At 36.4% G+C, this 27,553-nt stretch overlaps 1 protein-coding gene across 3 annotated transcripts in view; it reads left to right on the top strand.

Annotated features, from left to right (window-relative positions):
• The window catches only part of EML5 (EMAP like 5), a 117,311-nt gene that overhangs the window by 23,771 nt on the left and 65,987 nt on the right, over window positions 1-27,553 (top strand). For all 3 annotated transcript variants that reach the window (XM_086612639.1, XM_086612638.1, XM_086612637.1), the window contains exons 2-11: window positions 2,169-2,328; window positions 5,902-6,000; window positions 6,505-6,573; window positions 8,445-8,630; window positions 17,699-17,834; window positions 20,750-20,951; window positions 22,056-22,193; window positions 22,938-23,194; window positions 25,268-25,480; window positions 27,368-27,535. In XM_086612639.1, coding sequence (XP_086468765.1) covers window positions 2,169-2,328; window positions 5,902-6,000; window positions 6,505-6,573; window positions 8,445-8,630; window positions 17,699-17,834; window positions 20,750-20,951; window positions 22,056-22,193; window positions 22,938-23,194; window positions 25,268-25,480; window positions 27,368-27,535 — 1,628 coding nt within the window. The remainder of the gene's footprint in view (window positions 1-2,168; window positions 2,329-5,901; window positions 6,001-6,504; window positions 6,574-8,444; window positions 8,631-17,698; window positions 17,835-20,749; window positions 20,952-22,055; window positions 22,194-22,937; window positions 23,195-25,267; window positions 25,481-27,367; window positions 27,536-27,553) is intronic.

Raw genomic sequence — 27,553 nt, 5'->3', positions numbered from 1 at the left:
TGCCGGAATGTGTGGCGTCAGGGTGATTTTGCATGTGTGTGCGTCTGCGGTGGTGCCGGAGCATTTTTCGAAGTTGCAGTTGCGGGATGGTTTTCACTTGCCTAAAACTGCACAGAGCAGTAATAGCAGAGCTAAGTGTGTGATGGAAGAGGTTGTGCATCAGTCATAAGACTGCTGTGGTTTTACTTTTTCTCTTAGTTCCAGTCTCTGTCTTCCCCCCCCCCCGCCCCCCCCTTGCTTATTCTTTTACTTTCTTGAATTTCTTTATTGTCCGTGTGGTCTTACCTCTCCCTCTCTCTGATGTCATTATAAAAGTTAGCTCATTTTGAATGAAGCATTTTTTCCCCTCCGGTTGCTTTTCCTTTTTCCTTATATGCACACCATCTGCTTGTGTGTGCTCTGGGAGATGTGCAGGTGTTGGTCAGGATTAGGTGGCAGAACTGAAGTGAAATGTGATAAGTTTTGCCTGCCATCTCTTTTCTGCATCGTTTTTTAATTATGAATTTTAATTATGTCAAGTAAAGAAGGAAGGGAAGAACCAAAGAAATAACTCTGGAATTAAAGAGAAGCAAAGTGGGGAAATGTTGGTTGCTTGATCCCGCTGCTGAGGATAATGTGGAGTAGCAAAGAAGAATTCCTATAGAAAACTTGAAATGTCCAGAGGCTTTTTCCCTTTTGTAGAAATTTTGAAGTTAAAGGTTCCTCTCTGAGTTGTGCATGTGGAATCTGTCAAGCAATATCAACTGACTGAAATGCTATATTAAAATAGAAAAAAATATAAAAGTGTATTGCATAGTGTAGTATGACTTCATGAAATATTAAGCAACTTCTAGCTTTTTTTTGTCGTGCTCTTTTTGTGTATAGAAAATGTGTACATCATCTGAGATTTTTTCTGATCATTTCCTGATGAACTTTATCCTGACTATTTCTTCTATGTTTATAGACTCCCCTTGTCTCCAGCCTTTGAAATTCATATATCAAAATCTGTGTTCAGGTATAAGCTCATTTTACCGTTGCAAAGTGCTCAACCTTCCTCCTTTCCAAGTGATGTTCAGAAGATAAATATATTTAGTATATGTTGTTAGTGATTATGTCCACCAGTCTCTCAAGATCGTTACTCTATGATTAGTTAGAGGAGGAAATTTTTCAGCCAGATGAAATAGCCAGCTTTTGAAATTTTACCTTCCTGGCTTACATGTGGTATTTCTCACATCATCATGGACTGCTATACCTAGTCTGTGTAGAATGTCATCAAGTAGCTTGTTTGGTTTTCTATTAGAATATACTCTTACTTTTCTGTATTATGAAATATGATTCTTCAGACCTTATGTCCTCCCTTGCAGCTTGCTTGCATAAATAAAACAAAAAACTATCTTGCTGACTAGCATGCTTTCTAGCTTGGTCCCACATTTGACAAAACAGTTGTGACGGTGCTCTGTAGGCTCTGACAGACTCTGAAATACAAACTATAAGAAAATTTTCTGCAATGTTTGAAATATGAGAAGTTAATAAGTATTCAAAATCAACTATTCCTGATTGCTCTATATTAAAATTAAGACATTTAAGATAATCTTTATTTCACTTCAGTTTAGTCATCTGAAGTCTGGTAATAGCATTTAGTCCAAGTTAGTCATGCTTTGGCTTGCTGTACGATGAGCACAGAGGTAGTAGCTTCAGAAGGGTGTCAGTCGGCTCATTAAAAAGGATGTCAAATAGTATGTGGAATTAAGCCCTTCTGGAGATGCATCTCCCTCCATGGATGAAAGATGTGTGGATAGCTAAATACTAAATTTTGTTGTCCATCCTTTGTGTTTTTAAATGTTAAGAAATAGAAAGAAGGAGAAAATAGATACTTTTTTTTTTTTAATGCATGAAAATCTGACCTAATTTAATAAACTCTGTATTTTGGAACAGAGGATTAATATCTATTCTGCAATTAGTTTAAATGGAGAAGTCTTGAAGGTTCAAATTCAAGAAAGATGGTGGCATGTACTCTATAAAGGGAATTTTACAGCTATTGTGGAATCTCTGATACAAAATGAGTTGTCAATATCTGCTATCAATGAGAGAATACTACAAAATAATTTTTAAGGAGAAATATTAATGCAGCCAACTAGGCAAATGTTAAAGTTTCATACAAAAATATTTTATATCTTTTTCTTTGGCAGCCTTGCTTTGCATCCTGAACGTGTGTTGGTGGCAACAGGTCAAGTTGGAAAAGAGCCGTACATCTGCGTCTGGGACTCTTACACTGTGCAAACTGTGTCTGTTCTGAAAGATGTTCACACACATGGTATTGCTTGCTTGGCTTTTGATTTAGATGGTCAGGTATGTAATTAATATTGTTTTTTCAAAAACTTAAATAAATTGTTCATCTGTCAGAAATCTGGTTATGTAGCTTTTTCTGGTTTTAAGGAAGTGTATTGACTCGAGTTTTATCTGCTTGTTGTCAAGCCGAGGAAAAGAGTTGGCATTAGTCGTGACTGACCAATATTCTGATTTGGCAAGAAAAGTATAACTTCAGAAGAGTTTTGAATGAAGATGAAAGTAGAGTGCAGAGATTCTTGTGGTCTTTGGGCCACAGTTCAGGGTTACACGAAATGGTTGGAGGTAGTGGACCTCCCCTGTGCAGGGGCATGTCTTGTGCACAAAGTGATGGCAGTCCTGTCGTGTTCCTCATCTTGGACTTCAGACAGTATCCCCTTCTCTGCCATGCATTTTGCATGCAAGGGTGGCTGTTTTGATTGGTCGTTGAGACTCATGTATCCTGGACCTAAGAGTCAAGAAAAAGATTTTATTGAATTATAATTTTGTTACTTTAAAACATTCTCTGAGTAGTAAATCAGTTCTCAAAACTGCTACTTACGAGGGAGGTCATTTTTATCAGATGCTTGCTTCTATGAGTAAAGAGGCTTTCTTGATTGATGTATTAGAAATGTAAAATGCACATTAGATGGCAGCTGAAGAGGCATTAGCCATGAAAGTCCTTTCTGCAGTTGTGCTCTCCTGGTCTTGGGCAGCACTTCTTCCCCTCCCACTTAGCCTTGCAATGGGATATTCAGATTTAGCTACGCTCTCAGTTCCTTTTGCTTACTCAAAAGGTCAGTGTCTGTTATTTATTACTGCTTTCTCAAGTGAGGTTGTATTGTAGTGACCGGTTGCTGTCCTTGTTAAGACAGTATCAATTGGAGCCCTATCGAACACAGATGAACTGTGCATAACTGTTTTGTTAAAACATGCTGTAATTGTTGCAGGGAGGTTTTGAGTTTGTAGCAATGATCTACAGATTTTATTGTTTAGGTTTCTCATTGTTTTGAGCATCAACTTCTAGAGTCAGCTTCTTTCTAGAACATCATTTCTACTTGACAACGATATCTTTTCTCTCTGTTGTTCTTGTCTGTGTAAACTCGTTTCATTTCCTCACTTAAGCAGCCTTAATAATTTAAGGTCAAAATGTATCCAATTGGTGTTGAAGTCCCCTAACTCTTTTTTAGAATGCAGTCATGCATCCCCTGTGTGTACTGGAGTGATTTGAATGTAGATCTGTGGTTTGTTCTAGGTGTACCCAGTACTGAGTCTTATGTATAAAGCCATAAACGGTCAGAATTTAGGCTGTCTGCTTTTCTCAGCATTTCCACGTGATCACCTTTTTCATGACATTTTTTAGAATCTTGTTGTCTCAAAGGAAAGCTGGATACATGTTTTTCAAGATCTGCATCTCCAGAATTGTATCCATATGGAAATACAGTAAAACACAAATCCAGTTCATAAAGATCTTCAAAATATGTTTGTTTACATCTTGCCTATCCTTTTAAATCGAAATTTGTCAGAGTCCCTGGCCGAGTTCTTTTAGAGGGTTTAATGTTTGATATTAAACATACTTATTTGATGTATTTGGCATTGTATGGGATTTTGATTTAGTAGAGTGATAGAGCAATATACTGAAATCACAACACAAGCAATTGCAATATACAGATGAATCACAAGAAAAATGTGGTTCCTATTACTGGTCTGTATATGATCACTGTCACAGTGCTGGTCATCTCCAGTTACTGGGAAGGAGTATGTGGATTGAAGTGAGGTCAGGCTCATAGCCTCTTCAAAGTTCATTTGGTTAATTGTTCAGTTTTTCAGCTTCATGTCGGACTGTGCCACATACACATTCTCTTTGTTGCCCCCAGCTGGTCTGGCTAGCTCAGGACGACATTATTTATCCTTTATTTATTATACTTTGTTAATTGTCTTGGGGAACCTGATAGATTCGCTGGTGCAACTGTGTTATGTAAAACCAAGATTACCCTCCAGTCTTCCTGGCGTTAAGAGAAATTCAGCTTGTGCTATGGTACATTATTCCCTGAGCTCACTGATTTTTTTGCTCTTCTCTGATCCCTACTCTGCTCTGGGGGTGTGCTGGTTGGTAACAAGGTTTTCTAGTGCTTAGAAGAACCGAGAACATCACTTAATCTCCCTTTTTGAGAAGTCACTGTATCAGCTTATGTCTGGAAAGGCATCACCCAAATTTTTTGTGATGAATGTGCAGTAATTGTAAAATGAGTCTGCGTTTATGCCTCTCATTCCGCACTAGGACTGAAATTGAGCTGCTTGGAAGTGTAGATGAATTGAAGCTGGTGTTCCTTCCAAGAATGCTTTCAAAGATGAAATAAAAGGCTAGACTTTGCAGTATCTGAAAAATTGAGGCTGGCATTAATAAATAGGGAGCATGGATACCAATCGTATTTAACTTGTTTCTTTTTCTTCTCATAATCTTGGAGCCTTTCAGACAGTGAAGAAATGATGTTATTGCAAATAGATTTCTGTCTTCAGGAAAAAAAATAGTTAAGTTTGCGGTTTGCTTATACAAGCTCACTTTGATAATCTACGTAGAAATTGAAATGAAATTTGTCTTTAATGTGTGTAGGTATTAACTGCTGAACAGTGAAAAAAACTGAAAAAATTAAGATGTAACAATTCATGCATAAACTGAACAAAATAATTTAATTTTCTTTAAAAACAAAACTCGGAATTACTCAGTTTCTTTTTATCCAATCTTTAATATAGTTAGTCCTTCTGTTGAGAATTTCTATAGGAAAAATAACTTTTTGTCTTGTTAACAGATACAGTAAAAGTGGACTGTTGGCTAATATGGTCAATGATTTATGTCAAGAAATCTGTGCAAAATATCTTCACAGTTGAAGACAAAACAAGCTGCAGAGCATAGGAAGATCTCAGATTTTTATTTTTCTGTTTTTTCTTGGAACCATCTTTTTGTCCTTCCTGGTTTTACAGTTTAACTGGTTTCAGACTCTTTGTGGATATTAAAGACTTCATGAAATTTGTGCATTCGTGGTCTTACTGGATTCTGGTTTGAGAAAGGATTCAGAAAGGAATAGTTACTCATACATGTTTTGAAGATTCAAGCAAAAGACTCCTAAAGCCTTTAACTGTTTTCAGTCTTTTGTTTGTTTCCAAGAAGATTGAAGAAAATATTTTTCCTTTATATCTCTTGGACTTGTAAAACAAATACTTAAATTCTGCGAGTTATATGTAAATGCATGTAGTTTCATTAACTTCAGTGAGATGATTCCTTTTTGCAAATGTCGCCTGACTGCTGCTTGCCATCTATGCTATATATAATTATATATATATATTAGACATTATAAATCAGAAATATCTTGTTATCCGAGGTCTTACTTCATTGTGAATACGATGTCGTAACTGAAGAGGCGCATCTACGGAAACTTTGACATAAGATGTTGTATGTTTAGTTTTCTTCTGTATCAAAGTGTAGCTGTTCCTTCTAACTCATATGTGTTATGAATTTGTTATCATTCAAAAGTATGACTTTAGCTTTCATCAATATATTGAGTTATTTTTATTTATTTATTTTATTTGGATTTTTAGCGTTTGGTCTCAGTTGGCTTGGATTCAAAAAATACGGTTTGTGTATGGGACTGGAGAAAAGGAAAATTGTTATCAATGGCTCCTGGTCATACAGATAGAGTAAGTAGAACTAAAGAATTTAAGTGTCAATGTAATTTTAGTTTATTAAATAATTTACATAAAGCTTGTATATGTATTAAGATATGTGAAGATATTTAAGATATTTACATTTATTTCTAAAATGAAATGTGTAACACTTTATTTGTGTATGGTTTGTTGAGACTGTAAACATGTAGGGGAAGTGCAAAATTAATGCGCTTCCTAGACCTTGATACCCATATGGGAAATCAAAATGCAAATAATGTCTTATATTTTTCTGGTCTGTAAATGAACTTTTATGTTGTATTATCATGTAATTACTCTAGGAGAAAAAAATACCAAACAGCTAATATTAGCTATACATTGCAATTTCAGTATTGAATGAGGGGATAAAAAAGTCATTCCAATAGTTCCATTTAAAGCATTTCACACTGTCTGTTAATTTGCTACAAGGTTTTACTGTTTTAACTGTCCCATGTTAGAAAGGCCATCCCTGCTGACATCCTTGTTTTTTTTTTTATGCAGATATTTGATATTTCTTGGGATTTGTACCAGCCAAACAAGCTCGTCAGCTGTGGCGTAAAACACATCAAGGTAATGAAATAAATGTTAATTCATACACATGGCAGCTTGAAAATTCTGTATTACTATTATGTGTAGATTCCTATGGTGGGAAAAATGTGTTGCTTTTTATACAAAAAACCTCTAGATTAGTATGTATTTATTAATGGTTTATTGGAAAAAGTATTCAATGTGTTGGCTAGATTGCATACGTCTTTGATTTAGCATAGTGTTTAGCATGCCATTTACAGATTTCCATGAGCTTGGTTAATAATGATCTTTTTTTCTACTTCAAGATCTAAAAAGGCTGTTGTGCCAGTAGTGAGCTAATATTTGCCAGCAGTGATTTAGTATATTAAAGGTTGCTTTATAATGTCAAAACATACCTATTTAGATAAGCAAAAGTTAATTTCAGCAGCTTTTAAGGCTCTATTAAGCCTCTTTAAATAACAATAGCATTTTAAAAATAATTCATATTTCCTTTGAGAAAATATTAACTAAAAATCTGAAACCTAGAGATTTATAGGCATTTGGATCAGGCAAGAGTTTTTTTGGTGATGTGTACTTTTCTTAAACTGTCCCTTCTTATTATTCTTTCAGATATAATAATTACTTTTATGTTTGTAATATTACTGTATTTTTTCATCACTTTATATTTTATTCAAATTGTAATACTACTTAATCAAGTTATGTAGATAATTCCAAATGAACTGATATTGAGGAATTGATTTTCATAGATATGTTATGTACTTCCATATTGGAGTTAGGTGTTTGATATACGCAGTGATTGTGCAGTTACTTCTCAAGCAACAACGTAATCTATGACCTGTGTGCTTTGGTTAAAGAAATACTAGTTAAGATACAGGGATTTGTCTAATTAGTATATGGTTATTTCTTAATTATGGTATTGCTAGTAAAAAACGTGCTTACATTATCCTGTGTTAATTGAAGTCTCTGCCCAGAATTTTGAATATATATTTTGGTAACAGAGAGACTTGCTGTGAAAATACAGTTTTGTAAACACATATGCAGGGAACACACCGAGACAGTATGAGAATAACCTGTCAGCAGTGGTGAAATAAATGCTTTCACATTTTGCACTGGATTACTCCAGCAGCTTGTTGACTTTCCAGTGCACATTTACATGTTTGAACAGGAGGGTTTGAAGGGAGTATGCGAGTGCTGCTTGTCTGCAGAGATTTCAGAAACTAGAGTGTAGCTGGAGATTTGGTTGGCAAGTATTGTGCTCTTTGCATGTCTTCAGTTTAGGAGTCTTTAGTACATGTTGGATCACCTAGGAGGAGATTCATGCTCCTGTGATTGCTGTAATGGAAGTTATAATATGTAAATCACAGTAATAATGGTTTGTTAGGAAGTTCTTAAAAATTTCTGCCTTAGATAGCTGCTTTGCATGATCAGTGGTTCTGATGAGAAGTGGTAAGTCTATAATAAAATCAGCTGCTTTCAAACAGAGCAAATGGCAACCTTATCAGAAATTTACATGCTTAGATTGCATCTTTAAATGCCTAAAGTAACATAAAATACAAATGCAGCATTTGCAAAGTGCTTACATCAAAGAAAGATCAGATAATTTTACTATGAAATGCTTTTCAAAAATGACTGAAAATACAACTGACTCACAAATTATAGTTTGAAAGAATTTCGGTTTGATTTGATACTGATACCCCAAAACTCTTTCCCAGCTAGTCTGCTATGCTGATTTTATGGAAAGATAAAGTTGGTTAGTAACATAAAAAGTTGTTAACCAACTGAAGACCTAAAGCAGAGAAAAGGGTAAGAATGATGATGTCTTTTGCAGGTAAGGTACTTCTCTTTCAGATGTACATATTAAATTATGGGATATTAGCAAAATGTCCATCTTTCTAAATCACTTTATGTTGCAGTTCTGGAGCTTGTGTGGCAATTCATTGACACCAAAACGTGGTGTTTTTGGCAAAACTGGTGATCTCCAAACTATATTGTGCCTAGCCTGTGCAAGGGATGAAGTGACGTATTCCGGTGCACTGAATGGAGATATATATGTATGGAAAGGAATCAATCTTGTGCGGACAATACAGGGAGCACATGCTGTAAGTATATCTCTTTAAATTAATATAAAATGTTAAATAGATTTCTGGAGAGCTGGAAAGAAAGGGTGGTGCAAGATCACCTGGTTGTGTTCCTAAACAATTTCAATGATAGAGACTCAGTATATCTAATTTGAATATTTTAATTTTTTTTACTCTCTGTTACTTAAGGTCACTGTTATGGTAGAAAGTGATAGAAAGTGAATGCTAGATTGAGAAATACATTTAGGTGTGTATTTATGTATTGTCTCCCATTATCACTGATGGAGCACTTAGTAATCAATAGAGTCTGGAATGCGTTTAAGTTTACCCTGAAGTAGACGTGTATTACTCTGTTAATTATCCATATGTGGGTATGTTTAGTGATATTTTATGTGCTGGAGTTGAGTATATAGCTGCCTTCCTCCAAGAATATGAATCTGCTTTATCTGACTTTCTTTTGTGGATGTCTGATTAATCCAAAAGCATCTCAGAAGACCTGAACTGCTATATTTAGGCAATTGGTGTTGAAACAAAGAAATAGATTCCTGAAGAGGCTGTGGAGTCTCCATCCACATCACTGTCCATTTGAAAATACAACATGGCTGGACGCAGCTCTGAGCAACCTGCTGTTATCTGACCCTGCTTCGAGCAGAGTTTTGAACTAGCAGCTCTCCAGAGTTTTCCCCCAACATCAGCTATTTTGTCATTCCGTGAATTGGGTCCTACTGGTTGGATGTCTGATAGCTCTCTAGAGTCCTTTGATTCTATGAACTGTAATGTAAGCCCTAACACCTAGCTCGTTTATAGACATATATGTTTAGTCATTTTAACTTGACTCAATTATTCTTCCTTGTCCTATGTTGCTGCCCTTTACTGTATTCATTCAGCTTTTTAGAACAGTATACAGCTTTAAAAAGTGAAGACATATCAGTGAAAGTTTAATAAAATTTTTTGGAAGTTCTTGGTAAGATATTCTTTTAATCAATACGTTTAATGCGACTATGAAGTGATTGTATTTTTGCTATGTACGTTTTCATTATATTTTCCATATTCTTTCAAAGCATATGGTTTTGTGATTAAAGTAGGCAGCCAAAAAAGACTTAGTGGTTTGCAGTCTAATCTGTGCATGCCAAACTATAAGAGTCCTCGTTTCCTCTCATGATCGTAAGTTATATACAGTAACATAATGCAAGATTCAACCTCTAGCTTGAAAAACAAAGCCCACCAGTTTCTGGTTGTTTTAACCTATGAGGTTAAGGTAACTTTATGAAGCTATATTATTTGCTGGTTGAAGGTTGATTTTCGTTTCAGAAAGCAATTGACTTTCAAGATAATATTTGAAGTTCTCTTATTCACAATTTAAAATAGTGTGAAAATGCAAGCATATGAGTTGCTGTATTGCAGCTTTGAAATTCTAGGTAACGATCACTAACAGTTAATTACTCTTTGTTATAAGAATGCGTTTGTTTTAACTGGCAGTATTGGACTGGGTAGGATGATGTGTGTAACTGCAGTATTAAAATTACTCTTTATGATTAGATCAGGTAGAGCGGAGAGGGTAAAAAGCGATGAATGTCCTGTATGTAGGAGAGGTTGCAGTCAGTCTGTAGTAAGGAGACTCTTGGTTTACTGATGATTTAGAAATGTGCATTCAGGATGGTTGCAGCTTGTTGAATTAACTAATAATTTAAAAGCGATTGGACTACTTATTCAGACCGTATAATGACAGTGTATCTGATTATGAAAAAGTAAAGTTCTGAAGAACATAAGTGTAGGAAACATATGCTAGATTATATTTTGCATTTGAGATTTCTTTATATACATAGAAGTGTATGTGTGTATATATATATAAAAAAAATGTATACACACATGTATGCTCTCCTATGTCCATCTATAGGAATATTAAATGTATTTAAGAGGGCTCAAATTATAAGCCAAGAAGCATGAGGGGCTATTTTAGCCTTCAGATAGTCTCTAATTCTTACTCTGTACTTACAGATCTGGTTTTAGTGTTCATATTTAGTATTCAATAGTGTTTTGTACTATTCTATATTTTCCTAAGGTGATGCGGACATTTACTTTTTGATGTCAAAGTTAGTGAAATGAAATTTTAAAAATGCTTATATTGCACATGTGGACCTGGATTCCCAGAGGAAACAGCGCACTTTGTCTCTTATCCAATACTTAGGAGGAAAGTACCTTCCCAACCTGTTTGGTGCTGTAGGAGACACCTGTCCTGTATATTCACGTATTTGTTACTTGGGAGTATTTAGAATTGCAACAGTTTATTTCTCAGAATAATGCAGTGCTTTTCAGCTGTTTTGGTGTGAAATGACCCAACTGATAAATGTAAGATGATGAGAGCTTGTGTGCTGTGTCAGTTCTTTCTTGACCACAAGATAACATTTGAAGTGCTCTGCTCCTTATCTTCTGTAGCGTCAGTGGACACAGCTCAGGTGACCTTGGAAGTAGGTCTCATCTGGCCTTCTATTTTGGGCTCTGTCCTTTAGGCTGAATGGAATTGTACTTTGCAGTACTGAAAATTAAGTAGAGGCACTAGTCCATGGCTTCGGAATTCATTTTCACAAGAGATTAGAGTCACTACAAATCTCACCAATTTCAGGGGGAAGAAAAACCCAATAAATTGTCTCCTGGAAGCTTACTTTCCAACAAAATTGAAACTTTGTTTTTCAATAAAATATTACCTTAAAGGATAATATTGTCAGGCTATTGTAAGCACAAAATATAGCAGCTGGGAGTAAGAGTGCTTCTTCAGCCATACTAATGTATTACCATTCAATTTTACAGGTATTTTTTACTTAATTTTAAAAATCATGTCCTTCTCATCCATTCTTCTAAAAGAAAATGTAGGTGTAAATTATAATGTTTGTGATGTGCATACGTTGTTAAAAGCACAGTGTGTGCATAGTAGAGAATCAACATAAATTTCCGTTCAGTATGTTAGTGTTGGAATTGTCATCCCTGCATGCTTGTTTATCATCCCACATCATTACTCCTCAACAGGCTGGAATTAAACTGAAAATTTATTCAAGGAAAACGTGTCTTATTATTTGCATCAAGTACCATGTGTTCCTTTCTTGCAGCGTAAGCAGTAGGTATCTGAGATGCAGGAAAACATTTTCTCGAGCACATTAGTGATGTGGGGATATAGTCTATCCAGCTGGCAGTGGTCTGCATTCATATAGAAAACAAGTTATTTTTCAAAGGTTGTCTATCTTTGTTACAGTTACACTAGCTGAAAAGACATCTTTTATTTTAGGAGTAGTTCAATAATATAAATAAACCATGCTGTCCCATTATAAGCAACCAAGCAAATGGATAGCAACTTTAACACTAGCAAGCAAAATAAAAACTCACAGCTAAGCTAGATTATGTGTCTTTCTTCATAGCGATGCTGAGAGCTGTAGACAGAGAAAAGAAGAGTTTCTGGCAGATTCCTGTCTGAGTTTGAGTTGGAAAAAAAGAAGTTGAAAGCAAATAGGTTGGGATGACTTGAGAATTAGTTGGAAGAGGACTTAATATAGAGAAGTAGGAATGAAAAGTAGGAGCAGATGGAAACAAAGATGATCACAGGGCTGGAGCGATAGGACAAGGGGCAATGGCTTTAAACTGAAAGAGGGGAGATTTAGATTAGCTCTAAGGAAGAAATTTTTCACTCTGAGGGTGGTGAGGCACTGGAACAGGTTGCCCAGAGAAGTTGTGGATGCCCCATCCCTGGAAGTGTTCAAGGCCAGGTTGGATGAGGCTTTGAGCAATCTGATCTAGTGGAACGTGTCCCTGCGCATGGCAGGGGGTTTGGAACTAGATGATCTTTGAGGCCCATTCCAGCCCAAACCATTCCATGAGTCTATGAAACGAGCAGGGATTAAGAGTAAAGGCGTGGAGTTCATGTGTAGAGAACACTGGATGGCAGTGGGAAACTCAAATTCTAGTTTTGCTCATCTCTCCTAAATAATAATACTAATAATGAAAGTTTTAAAAGGGAGAAACAAAACAAAGCAACATTAAAACATATGTAAGTTCATTGGCACTGGTTATTTGTAGGCAGTGTATCTGATTCTGGAAAGTTAATATATACCTTGACTAAAAAAAAATAAAATACCTTTTGTTACATTTCTTACTTTGGTAGCAGTGCGAAGAATAGACTATAGAGTTGTCTACTTATTTTATCATCTTACATGTTCTAAATTCAAGGTAGTCCATGACTATTAAGATATAGTTACAAGATATTACTCAAATATTAAAACAAAATAGTACGCTTATTTAAAAACACTGTGCATTTTAAAGATTCTTGAGTGCTATGCTTTGCCTTGCATAGTAAATGTACATAAGATGCTTTCTCAGTAGCTGAATAATTTATTTTGAGATAGTCTTTCAGAGGTACACATTAAAGTTGTGTGGATTGATGTCAGAAACTGAGGTTAAATAACAGACTCGAGGTTAAATAACAGGTACTCTGTTAAAACTATTGCACACCTATGTCTGTTGGCTGAATAATAATTAAATATAGATGGAAACAATATAATGAACTTAAATGAATGGTTTTAAGCTGGTATCATGTACCAACACATTGTCATGCAGTGTTTTTCTCCTACTGCTTAGGCTAGTCATAGATTTGAAAGATAACTGTCCACTTATTTCAGCAAAGGAGAGCTGTATAGACAACTATTTAAATTTATTTTTTTATAGTAGTATGCCCATTTTTTAAATGTTTTATAACTGTTTTATGAGTGATTTGTTAGATAGGAAGAATAAATTTCACAGTAGTGGCTCTCCACTTTAAACTTACTAAGTTAACCTTAAATGTTTGCAATCCATTTTCTTGCTATGCGGTATATATTGGGAGAGATGATATCTTAGAATAAGTCCCCAGTGTATATGTTGTTTTAGGTGTTAGCGTTTATGTCCTGAATTGTATCTAGGATTAAAAAGGAGGCACTGGAGTGCTTGACCCATGATGGGCTTGAGAGCTGGGCCTGTGTGAACCTCATGAGGTTCAACAAGGCCAAGTGCAAGGTCCTGCACCGACCCATGTGCAGGTCCCTCTAGATGGCATCCCTTCCCTCCAGTGTGTCATCCATACCACAGCTTGGTGTCATCTGCAAACTTGCTGAGGGTGCACTCGGTCTCACTGTCCATGTCGCCGACAAAGATCTTAAACAGCACCAACCCCAATACTGACCCCTGAGGAACACCACTGATCACTGGTCTCTACTTGGACATTGAGCTGTTGAGCGCAGCTCTTGGAGTGTGACCATCCAGCCAATTCCTTATCCAGCGAGTGGTCCATCCATCAAATCCTTGTCTCTTCAAGCTAGAGATAAGGATGTTGTGCGGGACAGTGTCAAATGCTTTACACAAGTCCAGGTAGATGATGTTAGTTGCTCTTCCCTTATCCATCAATGCTGTAACCTCATCATAGAAGGTCACCAAATTAGTCAGGCAGGATTTGCCCCTAGAGAAGCCATGTTGGCTGTCACCAATCACCTTATTTTCCATGTGCCTTAGTGTAGTCACCGGTAGGATCTGCTCCATGATCTTGGCAGGCATAGAGGTGAGACTGACTGGCCTGTAGTTCCCTGGGTCTTCTTTTTTTCCTTCCTTTTTAAAAATGGGGGCCACGTTTCCCATTTTCCATTCAGTGGGAACTTCACCAGACTGCCACGACTTCTCAAATATGATGGATAGCAACTATAGCAACTTCATCCGCCAGTTCCCTCAGAACCCATGGATGCATCTCATCAGGTCCCATGGACTTGTCCACCTTCAGGTTCTTTACATGGTCTCGAACCTGATCTTCTCCTACAGTGGGTGGTTCTTCGTTCTCCCAGTCCCTGCCTTTGCCTTCTGTGACTTGGGCTGTGCAGCTGGAGCTCTTGCCAGTGAAGACTGAGGGAAAGAAGTCATTGAGTACCTCAGCCTTCTCCATATCATGGGTAATGAGATCTCCTGTTTTGTTTTGGAGAGGGTCCATGTTTTCCTTAGTCCTCCTTTTATCGCTGACATACCTATAGAAGCTTTGCTTGTTACTCTTGATGTCTCTGGCAGATTTAACTCCTATCAGGGCTTTAGCTTTCCTAATCTGATTCCTGGTTGCTTGGACAATTTCTCTATATTTCTCCTGGGCTACCTATCCCTGCGTCCACCCTCTGTAGGCTTCCTTTCTGTGTTTGAGTTGGTCCAGAAGCTACTTTTTCATCCATGCAGGCCTCCTGGTGTTTTTGCCTGACTTCCTCTTTTTTGGGATGCCCTGCTCCTGAGCTTAGAGGAGGTGATCTTTGAATATTAACCAGCTTTCTTGGGCCCCTCTTCCCTCCAGGGCTTTATCCTATGGTACTCTACCAAGCAGATCCCTGAAGAGGCCAGAGTCTGCTCTCCTGAAGTCCAGGGTAGTGAGCTTGCTGTGTGCCCTCCTTGCTGCCCTAAGGATCTTAAATTCCACCGTTTCATGGTCACTACAGCCAAGGCTGCCCTTGAGCTTCACATTCCCCACCAGCCTCTCCTTGTTGGTGAGAACAAGGTCCAGCAATGCACCTCTCCCCATTGATTCCTTTATCACTTAGAGAAGGAAGTTATCATCAATGCATTCCAGGAACCTCCTGGATTGCCTATGCCCTGCTGTGTTGTCCCCCCAACAGATATTGGGGTGGTTGAAGTCCCCCATGAGGACCAGGGCTCATGAACATATGGCTGCTCCTATCTGTCTATAGAGGGCCTCATCCACTGGGATCTTCCTGGTCAGGCGATCTGTAGCAGACCCCCACTACTACATCCCCTGTCGCTGCCCTCTTTTTAACCCTGACCTGTAAGCTCTCAGTTGGCACCTCATCCATCCTCAGGCAGAGCTCTGTGCACTCCAGCTGGTCTTTGACATAGAGGGTGACGACACCTCTTCCTTGTCTCGCCTGCCTGTCCTTCCTAAAGAGCCTGTATCCTTCCGTTCCAACACTCCAGTCATAGGATTCATCCTACCACGTCTCTGTGATGCCAGTAAGATCATAACCCTGCAGGCATACACACATCTCTAACTCCTTTTGTTTATTCCCCAAGCTGCGTGCATATGTATAGAGGCGTTTAAGTTGGGCCCCCGCTGAATTTGACTTACTGGGGGGAATGGCTGGAATTCCTTTCTGCTGCTCTTCAGGTGCTCTCAGCTTATCTTGATCAATACTGTCTGATTAAGTCATGGATTTCAGAAAGACTTAATAAGAAAAAAGGTCATAATTCTATTATCAATGTCACATTCCAAAAAGAGCTTAAAAAGATTTAAATATGCCAGAACTTGGGCAGAATTCAGTATATGGTACAAAATGAGCCAAAATTCCTCTAGCCTTTTTATTTGTTCAATGACACTAAAAGGTTAATGCAGTAAAACAGACAAGACACTCACAGGGAAAGAAATACAGCTTGGGTTGTATTTTCAAAAATCTCTAGGCTCCTAAAGAAACAGAAAGAGGATTTTCAGGTTGTTGGAGATAATGGGAGTTAGCCTTCTAATCTGCTTACGACTTAAAAATTCCACTGCATTTCTGTTTAGGCACATACTACTCCTGAAAATATGGCTTGTCTTAAAAGTCTGTATCCTGAGGATGAACATGACACATCAAAAAATCTGAGTTCTGTCACCCTGGTGTTTCAGTTTTGATTGTCATTTGACATTCTAGTAGTAATATGCTATTTTTGTGAAAGCTGAGAGATTTCTTTTTTCTCGACTATAGAAGTGATATCCTTGTTACCTGATGTTAGAGAAGCAAACACAGTCCATGTTTCATTATGATCAGTCCGTTATGATATTTTCCTTTGTTATAATTTAGGAAGGAAAAACAACTTGGTAGGAGAGAATAGCCACGAGTACCTGGGAATTCTCACAAGTTACAACACTGACTGCTCATTTGTCCTGTTTCCCCCAAAAGCCAATGTCTCCTTTGCATATTGCATTCACTTTTGGGTTTAATGTGCTTCACTACTGTAAAATCCAGACCCTCAACCAAAGAAACCATTGGAATTTTACATTTACTTCTTTATAAAACTGACATTTCAGAACAGTATTATAGAAGGTATATGTCTGTTATTGACTGCTCTACCTTCTTTTTGACAGGAATTACAGAGACAGATTTTCCCTTACATCATTTTTAATGCTCTTCTGTTTCCTTTTGTCATAACTGAATATTAAATATTTTCAATAAATATAGAACTTAATTTTTTAGCTTCTCATAGGTTTACTAGCTAAAGTTGCCCTTTCAGTAGCTTTGCTTACTGAAATGCATGAAGTACCTCTGAAAATAGGACTAGCGAGTTGTGTAAGTACCTTAAAAAAAAAAAGGTGTGTATGCTATTTAGATAATGTATCATGTTTACGTCAAATGTATTGGCTATGTATATGCAGTATCTTTATTTTAATAATAGATATATTATTCTTGCCTCTTCATTATTCTGAAGAAAACATGTATCAAGTGAGTTAAAGAAAATGCGTTAGGTATTTTTCCTTTTGTCCACCTTTAAAATAAGAGCTTATATTATGTATTTTAAAATAGTGTAACGTGATCACTGTTTTCTTTTATTTTGCTTGTAAACTTAAATTTTAAAAATTTAAGTCCTTGGCTTAAAACATAAAAAAATCCCAGATGTTTTTTGTCTGGTTGCATAGAAGCTGAATAATAGCAACAAAGGCCCTTAACCAAGCCTAATGGACATCCGTGGAAATCTTCAAGCTGACATTTGTGAGAGTTAGACCAAGCCCTACGGCCAGAGGATATGAAACTAAGCTCTTTCTAAGGATAAGAAGCAGCATCGCTGCAATCGTCATCATCAGGATGAAAGCAGTAGTGCAACAATTCTCATATCTTACTGTCACTGAATGCAAGTTCTGCTCATTTTGAGTTTGTTAGCATTTCAGACTCTTTCATAGTTAAAGCAGGTGTTAGTTGCATATGTTTATGCTAGTTTCAACAGTAACAGGTAAGAAGACAGGAAGACAATCAGTACCGACATGAACAAGAGTTCTGCTTTCCATATTGGTATCTCTAATCTGTGTGTATTGTTAAAAATATGTTTTTCTCTCTCTTTAGGCAGGAATTTTCAGCATGAATGCATGCGAAGAGGGGTTTGCCACTGGTGGCAGGGATGGCTGTGTTCGCTTGTGGGACTTAAATTTTAAACCAATTACTGTGATTGATCTCAGGGAAACAGACCAGGGATATAAAGGTAAAAAGAAGTTTGTCGCTTTTGATATATCAATAAGGTAGGAAATTTACCAGTGTTTTGAACAAGACTTCAAAAACCCAAAAAGGTTACTTCATGTATGTTACTGTGAACTATTTACTAGAAAAGAAATTTCATCATGCCCACTAGTATGAAGGTCACATAGTCCTTCAAAGTTATTGTAAAACATACTATGAAGTTGTAGACAGAGATTTATTTTTTTTCTTCTAAACCAATAAACTGCACATTTTTTCTACAGCACAGCAGTTTTTAACAAGGAACAGTAATGCTTTAAGAGAACCTAGAATACACAATGAGATCTGCAACGTAAAACAGCAGAGTACCGAAATTGCATTTGCTAGTTGTCCAAATTTTCATAAAAGCTATTTGGATGTAGTCTACAGTTTTGTAGTGCTTAGAGCTGCTTACATATACCAGTGACTTCAGTATACAGTTTGTGTCATGCTAAAATTTTACATCTAGCAGTCTTCAGCATGTTCTGCTGGTGTTAAAGATATTGTTGCTGTAGTGATTCAGGAAAAGAATACAAACATATACTGAAGCACTAATGTCACAATATTGCTTTTGTTGGCATTTGGTTTTCTTTGCCCCCAGTCACTTTGTTAGTTCCTAGTATCTTGCCAAGAATTTGACGATGTAGTAGAATGTCTGATGGCAATCAGATATTCAGGGTCAATAACTAACTGATTAAAAGGTAAATCTTTGTGTTCTGTAGTTGACTTGGCATTCCCACCAAGATCGTGAAATATTGCAACAAGATGGAATACTTTCCATTTTAAATGCCTTGGGGTACAGTGACTCAGTTGTACATTTACATTTACTTGACTGCTGTTTCCCAGCTCTGTTGCATGTAGTTGAAAGCTGTGTTTCATTCCTCGTTTCATTCTTTCAAACTTGTTCTCCACTCCAGATTGTCTCCTTTACTTTTCATAGAACTGACCCTTCCCATGAGCTCTTTTGATTCTTGTTGATTGCTTATGTGAACTCCATCCTCATCTTTTTGGCTTGTCAAATGCCCATGACAGAGCTAATAGCTTCTTAAAAATCCTGTCTTTAACAAATTCAGTTTCCTCAATCTTTTCCCTTCAGTCTTTTTTTCTTATTGTGTCCTCTTGAGGATTGCCTTTATGACTTGTCCTTCTATTCATTATTGCATTTTCTGCTGCTCCTATACCTCATCTCTTGGTGATTTTATCTTTGAACATGAACTCCAGTTCTGTATCACTGTGAATGGCTTGCGGAGCAGTTAATTGACTCTAGATATATCTCCAAGTAGCCAAATTGTTTTTCAAAAAGTCTCCCTCCGCCATAAGAAGTTCCAAATTACTAAAACAGATGTCTTGATCGTCCTCATCAAAGACTCTGGTTGTTTCTTTCTTTAATTTTTAGTTACTGTAGACAACGTAGTCATATAATGTCTAGATTATAGGGCTGAATGGTAAGGTGGTCATATTCACCAGTGCTGCAAAATAAGAACAAATCTGTAAAACAAAACAGTTGGTGTGGAGAGTTAGAGCAGCATGATATATCTGCGTTTTGAGGGGCGTTAGCTCTCCTCTGGTTCAGCAGACTGAGCCTTGTATTGCAGTTGGAGTGCACTGAATGCACTTCTGGAGCACATCTTTCAGTTCTGTTTCATGTGGAGGGAGTCTTTATTTGTAGTCTGTCTCGTAATGCAAAGCATGGTAAGTAGGCACCGTCAGGAGCTTTGCTTTTAAAGCTAGGTTTGTTGGAATTAAAAGATCAGTGCAGATACACCAGACTGGCCTGCTAACCCACCCAGTCACCGCTTCCGAGTCTTGCAATTTTTTTCCAATGTAAATTGAATAACATATGGCTCTTCTTTTCCCTCTACCTAGTTAAAAATATGTTTCAAAAGCACATCAACTCATACCATGACAATATTCCTTTCTCTCGCTTGATAGAATTTTGTCTCACATACTAATCCAGAGTAGTTTTTCAAACATCATTCTTGAGCTACTCTCCACAAAAGTCAGTGTTTAGGCAAAGTGAATTAAGTTAGACATTGCTACCATCTGGTTATCTACACCTGAAATTGGCAAAATTGAGTTGCACTATCGGAATGTAATAAACACAGCCTGTTTTAAACGGTGCATATTCCTAAAATTGGGCACCTAAGACTGGATGCTCAGTGTACAACTGTCCTAACTTCCATTTTATTGTTCCCAGCCTTAAGTATGAACAGGTATAGCCTGTGAGTGCCCACGTCCACTCTAAGCCTGGAAACTAATTCAGTTGTTAGAAACACATGTTAAATTCCATCATAAACCCTTCTTATCTGTTTATATGTTGTTTCAATTTGATTTATTTTTTATTTTCTGTTTAGTGGGAAAAATAATTCCAGATACTATAAGATGTTACAAAGATTTGCTCTAGGGGAAGCGTCTCGGAGACAAGCTGGGGAGAATTGGACTCTGACTGTCTTACACATAACGCATGTTCCACTGATGCTTCTGTCACATATAATTTAGGTTCATCTAGTTAGTACTAAGGTCCATGGCTTGATCAGAAATTTTAATTTATATTGTCTGCTACCTTTGTTGAAATTTAAAGACATAAAATGCATAATTTCGTATTCAAATGTCAGTATTGTCTTTCTCTGTCAGAGATCTTGTAATAAAAGAATTGGCTACATGTCCTTTGTTAAAATAAGGTTCACCAGTTTTTTTTTTAATTTTTGTAATACTAAGCTTAAAAAGTTAATGTTCCAAGGACAATATGTGTTATATGGAATAGATAAAAGGAATAAATGGAGGAATAAGAGAAGGTATATGGATCCTTCTTGACATTTTCTGGCTTTTATGTTTTGGCATGTGCTACGGTACCTTTGTTTCAGAAATTCTCAGGATGTATCTCAGTAACGATCTCTTCTACAGGTCTGTCTGTAAGAAGTGTTTGCTGGAGAGGAGACCATATACTCGTTGGGACACAAGATAGTGAAATTTTTGAGATTGTGGTGCATGAGCGTAATAAGCCTTTCCTGATAATGCAGGGGCACTGTGAAGGAGAGCTGTGGGCTTTGGCTGTCCATCCTACAAAACCGCTAGCAATGACTGGAAGCGATGATCGATCAGTCAGGTTAAATCTCGTTTGTTTGTTTAACCGCATACAGTTTTATACAAACTCCTCATTTTGTAGATAACCGAATTGAAATGTGTGCATTTTAAAGGTATGAAAATATGGCATCAAAGTGCTTCTCAACCAGTTAATTTATGCATGACATGAGTGCTCTTCAGTAGTAAAATACAGTGGAAATGCATATTTCATAAAATGAAATATACAAAATTTGAACAAATTTTGTTTGGCCTAACATTAGGTACTCATACACAAGTATCCTGTAAGTGTTGCCTTTTCAGGAGTTACGTTAGGCATTCACAGGTTACAATGAAGAAAATTGTGATGAAAACTTAGGGTTTTTACTCTTATGTTCACTTTTTCACATTATGTGAATTAACTTGTAGCTTGGGAGTTTCATAAGACTTAATGAATGTATAGTAAGTAGACTCTATGTTCTGAGAAAACCCAGTAAATTACTCCCTTTTACAAGTTGGGATTTTTTTGTCAAAATCACTTTTTCTCTTCTTAGAAATCGAATGTATTGGACATTTTTGTAAAAATATCTTAAATGTAACATGGTTGAGCAAACCAGTAGTAACTTATGAATATTGAAATAATGCCCTAGGATTCCAGATACATCTTGTAAATGATAGATGTTGTAATGTATCATGTAGTAAAAACTTATATGTTTTAAAATTATCTAGTTATATGTAAGGAGTTACAAATAATGACTTGTTAATAGGAAAGAATATGTTTAATGAGCAAAGTCTTTAATTGTTCTTTAATGTTCTTCTTGGCTATCATGATTAAAATAATAGTGGAATTTTCACAGAGTAGTCTAAAAGTATCTATTGGCATATATTGCTGTTCTTCTTATATTCAGAAAATCAAACAATATTAATTTGCCCTTACATTTTCTCCTTAGATATTTTCTCACTATTTTGAATATAAGAATATTCTTTGCTGTATGCAAAATTCACTCTTTTGTCTTAGATTCTCCTTGTGGAAAATTATTTTAATATAGGACACTACCACATCCAGCATTCTGCAGAAATTTCAGACTTCATGCTATCTATGACTAGTCACAAACCACTCCTTACATTCGTAATTATTACTTTATTTTAGAATTTGGAGTTTAATAGACCATGCCCTGATTGCCCGGTGCAATATGGAGGAACCCATTCGCTGTGCTGCAGTTAGTACTGACGGAATCCATCTTGCTCTTGGAATGAAGGACGGCTCTTTCACTGTGCTCCGAGTTAGGTATGTTACAAAAGTTAAAATTAAATATGTTACTGACTCTTTCAAGCATGTTATCTAATTGCTTTTATAAATTGTATGTATATTGACACTGTAGTGACCATACATGAGGAGATCACTTACATTTCTGCTTTAAATTACTGATAGAAGGTTTTTTAAATGTGTGCTACATGTGTTCATGTTGTTCCAACAACACATTTGAAAAAGCATATTGGTCTATTTGCACAGAATGGCAGTGTTCTAGGAAGTGTTTTACTTTAGGTTTTAGCTGTTAATTATTCTTGAATTATTCACAAGTAAATTTTCAAGACTTCCTAGATTGTTTCCATGTGTTGGAACACTGCGGTTAGCACATCATGCATATAGAAACAGTGCTGCCTTGTTGCTGTGATCCCACAGTTTTAAAGGGAGAATGAGATCTGTGTCTCATGTCAGTGAAGTTTTCTTCCATGAGTGAATAAATACCTGGTAATCTACCTGATTAATTTTTGCTGTGGACCCAGCTTAAACAGTTCTTTTTGTTCGTTTTCCCTCAGCCCAGTGCAGTGCCTTCTTGTGTCACTGTTCCCTTCCCTTTTTTTGACCATGAAGCCCTACTCAGCTCTAAAAATAGCAGTGTTGTGTTTGCACACATGATAGTAAAGTTCACTTCATCATTTCACAATTTTGTCCATTTTTTAAAACTGGGAACTTGACAGTATGGTAAGACTCTTCTATACTTATGACATGCTTTCTTTCATACTACAGAGATATGACTGAGGTTGTTCATATCAAAGACAGGAAAGAAGCTATTCATGAACTGAAATATTCACCAGATGGGAATTTCCTGGCTGTTGGTTCCAATGACAGCTCTGTGGATGTATATGGTGTTGTTCAGCGATACAAGAAAGTTGGGGAATGTATTGGATCTTTAAGTTTCATCACCCATATGGATTGGTCTTCAGACAGTAAATACTTACAGACCAATGATGGCAATGGGAAGAGACTTTTTTACAGGATGCCAAGTAAGATTCTGAGTTGCCTTTATGATATTTGTTACTTATTACAGAAGGAACGTATAGTAGTTTTGTAAAAACAGCCAAATGTACATCCTGGTTCAAAGCACTGGGTTATAGAGAAATTTTTTTCTAAGTTCATGTTCAAATATAGCAAATATTTTAAGTATAGCATTTTCTGGTAAAGTTACTTAAATATTCTTATCCTTATATATATATTATATTATATTATCCTTATATGTTTACTATTCTTTATTATGCATCTTTTCATAGTAGAGATGCTCTCATATTTTTGGAAAAGAAAAACATTGCATTCAAATTCAGTTTTGCAATAGCTTAATACCTTTGTACTCTACTGAGCTTGGATATTAAATGGATTATCATTTGCTTGCACTGTATGTTTTTTAAAATGTGTGGAAAAATCAGCGTGTTGCATCTCAGAAGAGTCATCTGGTTTTCTAGAACTATGTTTGCAGCAGAACTGAGGAATTTAACTTGAAAGAGCTTTTACAGCGAGAAATTTGTAATAGAAACAATCAGAATGCAAATGAATTTGGAAGTATAACAAGATTAGGTAACTGTAGAGAAAATAAGAGTATCTGATACAAGGATGCCAGAATGTTAGGAATTACTCGCTGGAAACAAAAGAAATACAGAAGCTGTGATACATATATGATTCAATCGTGCAACCTTCAAAATGAGTAAAAATATCAAAATGACATTTAGCTGGGCAGTCTAATGATAACGCAAGTTCAAATGTGTCTTTTATGGCAGAGGACTATTAAAGAAAATTAGTATGTTACATAATATTAGAATATAGTTTATAGATTCAAAGTTTGTGACAAACCCATTATTGTAAATATTTTCAAGACAGCACTGTCTTGAAAACTTGACTGAACTGTCCGATACTCTTGAATCAGTTTTCATCAAAACAATTCATAGAATCTTAGCATGGTTAGGGTTGGAAGGGACCTCAACGATCATCTAGTTCCAACCCCCCTGCCATGGGCAGGGACACGTTCCACTAGATCAGATTGCTCAAAGCCTCATCCAACCTGGCCTTGAACACCTCCAGGGATGGGGCATCCACAGCTCCTCTGGGCAACCTGTTCCAGTGTTTCACCATCCTCAGAGAGAAGAAGTTCTTCCTTAGAGGTAATCTAAATCTGCCCTCTTCCAGTTTAAAGCCATTGCCCCTTGCCCTGTCACTACACATCCTTGTAAAAAGTCCCTCTCCAGCTTTCCTGTAGACCTCCTTTAGTTGCTGGAAGGCTGCTATAAGATCACCCTGGAACCTTCTCTTTTCCAGGCTGAACAACCACATCTCAGCCTGTCTTCATAGCAGAGGTGCTCCAGCCCTCAGATCATCTTTGTGGCTCTCCTCTGGACCCAATTCAACAGCTCCATGTCCTTCTTGTGTTGGGGACCCCGGAGCTGAATGTAGTACTGCAGGTGGGGTCTCACGAGAGCAGAGTAGAGGGGCAGAATCACCTCCCTCAACCTGCTGGCCACACTTCTTTGGATGCAGCCCAGGATTTGGTTGACTTTCTGGGCTGCAAGTGCATCTTGCCTCCTCCTGTTGAGCTCTTACATGAACCTTTTTCGGATTGGAACAATCTTATTATGGATCAAGATAATGTGAAATAGTGTAACATGAATCTAATCATAAAATTGGTGTTTTCAGTAATTTACAGTGGCCAGAGGTAAATGAGTTCTTCAGTTATTGCTCTAAACAATCCAGGTTTCTAGAATAGTTCAGCAACAAAATTTTCCCAAACTTTATCTTTTAATGACTACATGTATATTTTTGATAAACATTTAAAAATAACACAGCCTCAAGCAGATATCAAGAAATAATAAAAACTGTAAAGTACCAAACCCATGATCTTCTCTTAAGTAGTCTTGAGAAGCCCTGCTACTGATACTCTTGGTCAAAATAGACAATATTAGATCAAGACAGTTTTAGAAGTCAGTTTTTAATTCTGTCTCACTTGGATTTGGTTTCTGGAGAATTTAAAAAAAGTTACATTCTTTAAAACTGCATAAGTGAATATTGAAAAAAGACTTTATTTTTGTTCTTAGGTGGAAAAGAAGTAACAAACAAGGAAGAATTAAAAGGTGTTCAGTGGGCATCATGGACCTGTGTTTCTGGCGTTGAAGTTAACGGAATCTGGCCCAAATATTCAGATATAAATGATATAAATTCTGTGGATGCAAATTTTATTGGGCAAGTTATGGTTACAGCTGATGATTATGGAATAGTAAAGCTCTTTCGATACCCATGTCTAAGAAAAGGTAGTAACTTTAATTATAAACATATGATTTTAAATTTTGGTTATTGAAGAAAAAGGTTTTAGAAAACTGGGGTTTTGAAAATTAATGGCCAATATTTATTCTTTGAAGTTTAGTTTGCGCTCAGAGGTGGCACACAATAATAGACTGATGTGTTGCCAACTGTAATAGAAAGAGTATTTTATTTTGCATTTTGAATAGGATAGCTGAAAAGTTTTATATATATTTTATTTCGTAAAATACTTCTTTTTTTTTATAGAATTTCATGAGGTGATTCAATATCTACCCTTTTATGAGATACATATCTTAAATATTTTACTGTGGTCTTCAAGTAATTTTCCTCCTTCCTCTGGATCTGTGTGATAGAGGCTTCGGCTAGGAACTGGAAAAAGTAACTTTACTAAATGATTAGAGGCAATAAATTGTTGGTCCTGTAATCAGAGTATGCCACTGTATGTTATTTGAAGTTTAAAAACTTTTCCAGCACATTTTCCCTCAAAATTTTACTAGCAATAAGGACAAATCTGATGTGAAAAATTTTAAAAATTAAGCCTGAAGCAATGTATATAATTTTCAAGTTTACTGTTCAGGACTGAGTGATCAGAGGAGAGATGCATATCTTTTTAGACGAGACAGGCTTCATTTTTTCAGAGCTGTTTGAAGAACTCAATTCTAGACACCATTCAAGTTGAATTGTAAGAAGTTATCAACAGCAGAGATCTGTGTCTTCAAGCTGGTAACATGTCGATGATCAGAGAAAGCCTGTGAAATGTTCCCTAGCTATTATTAAGAAGAGTCCTCTTAACCTACAAAGTTTGTCTGGGGACTAGATCAAGTCTCCAGGTTTTGAAAGGGGAAACAAAAAGTTCCCATGTTACATCACTGCTGTTTGCAGCATTCCGTGTTTAATGCTGGCTACAACTGCATGATCTTCATGATAGGTCTCAGTATATGTCTTCAAGTAATATGTGCTTAAAGAAATAATAATAATAATTATTATTTTATTATTATTATTCTGATATTCCCCTGTAGATTTTTCAACTCTTTCTGTAAAAGGCGATATTAAAAAACATTTAATTTCACAGAAATTTCAATCTTTACAGTTTTATTTTCAAAGTGATAAGGCTTTTATTGGTACCTGAGGTAATCCAAAAAGATGTTCTTGAAAACAGTCTTCTGTCCATTTGAAGAAGACTGAATCTGTTCCCTTTTTATCCCTTATTTTGCACTAGAATTGCAAAACCAAAGAAAAGGCACAAGAATGTGCACAATGGAGTTCTGTTAGAAACTCCGTTTTAGTAACTAATCCAATGATTGTGTTGTAATTCTGTAGTAGTCAGTGAAAACATTAACTTGATGTGTATCTGCTACTACCACTACTACTAAAGGTGTGAGAATATGATTTGCTAGAAGTGCTGAGCACTTGAGTTGCATAAACAGTGGGAACCAGTGCTATGAGCACATACATAGGAGTGTTTTCAGAGAGCTAAATAGACGTAATTTAACATTTAAATAACTGCATCTTTTCAATGCAGAAATAATAATTGGCAAAATCTTGGCTTGTAAAAAATAAAATTAATACAACAAATTTTTTTTAAAAAAATCTTCCTTTAGTATACCTCATAAACCACTATCATATGTCTTCTCTCTTTGTGTTTGCCTTGTTAAAGGTATTATATCCTGGAATCCAAATTTTAAAATTTGTTTTAAAGACAGATTGGTATTTGGGAATACTGCAAAAAGTTGCTGCTATTAATTAAAATATCACTAGTAATTAGACTGTCTTAATTAAACTGTTACTTTTATAAGGATTCTTTGATATGTTTTCCTAAGATACTTCTGAAACATTTATTCCACCTTTATTGAAAGAGATTTTTATTCTTGTTCTAGGAGCAAAGTTTAAAAAATACCTTGGTCATTCTGCTCACGTGACAAATGTCAGATGGTCACACGATCACCAGTGGGTTGTTTCCATTGGAGGAGCTGATCATTCAGTCTTTCAGTGGAAATTTGTCCCTGACCGGAAGTTGAAAGATTCTCTTCATATAGCACCCCAAGGTAAGTAAACTCTCAAAA

The sequence above is a fragment of the Tauraco erythrolophus genome, chromosome 6 (assembly GCF_009769465.1).
Source record: "Tauraco erythrolophus isolate bTauEry1 chromosome 6, bTauEry1.pri, whole genome shotgun sequence".
Classification (NCBI taxonomy): Eukaryota; Metazoa; Chordata; class Aves; order Musophagiformes; family Musophagidae; genus Tauraco; species Tauraco erythrolophus.
Note: the sequence above shows the minus strand (reverse complement) of the source record. Positions and strands in the feature narration are given on the sequence as shown.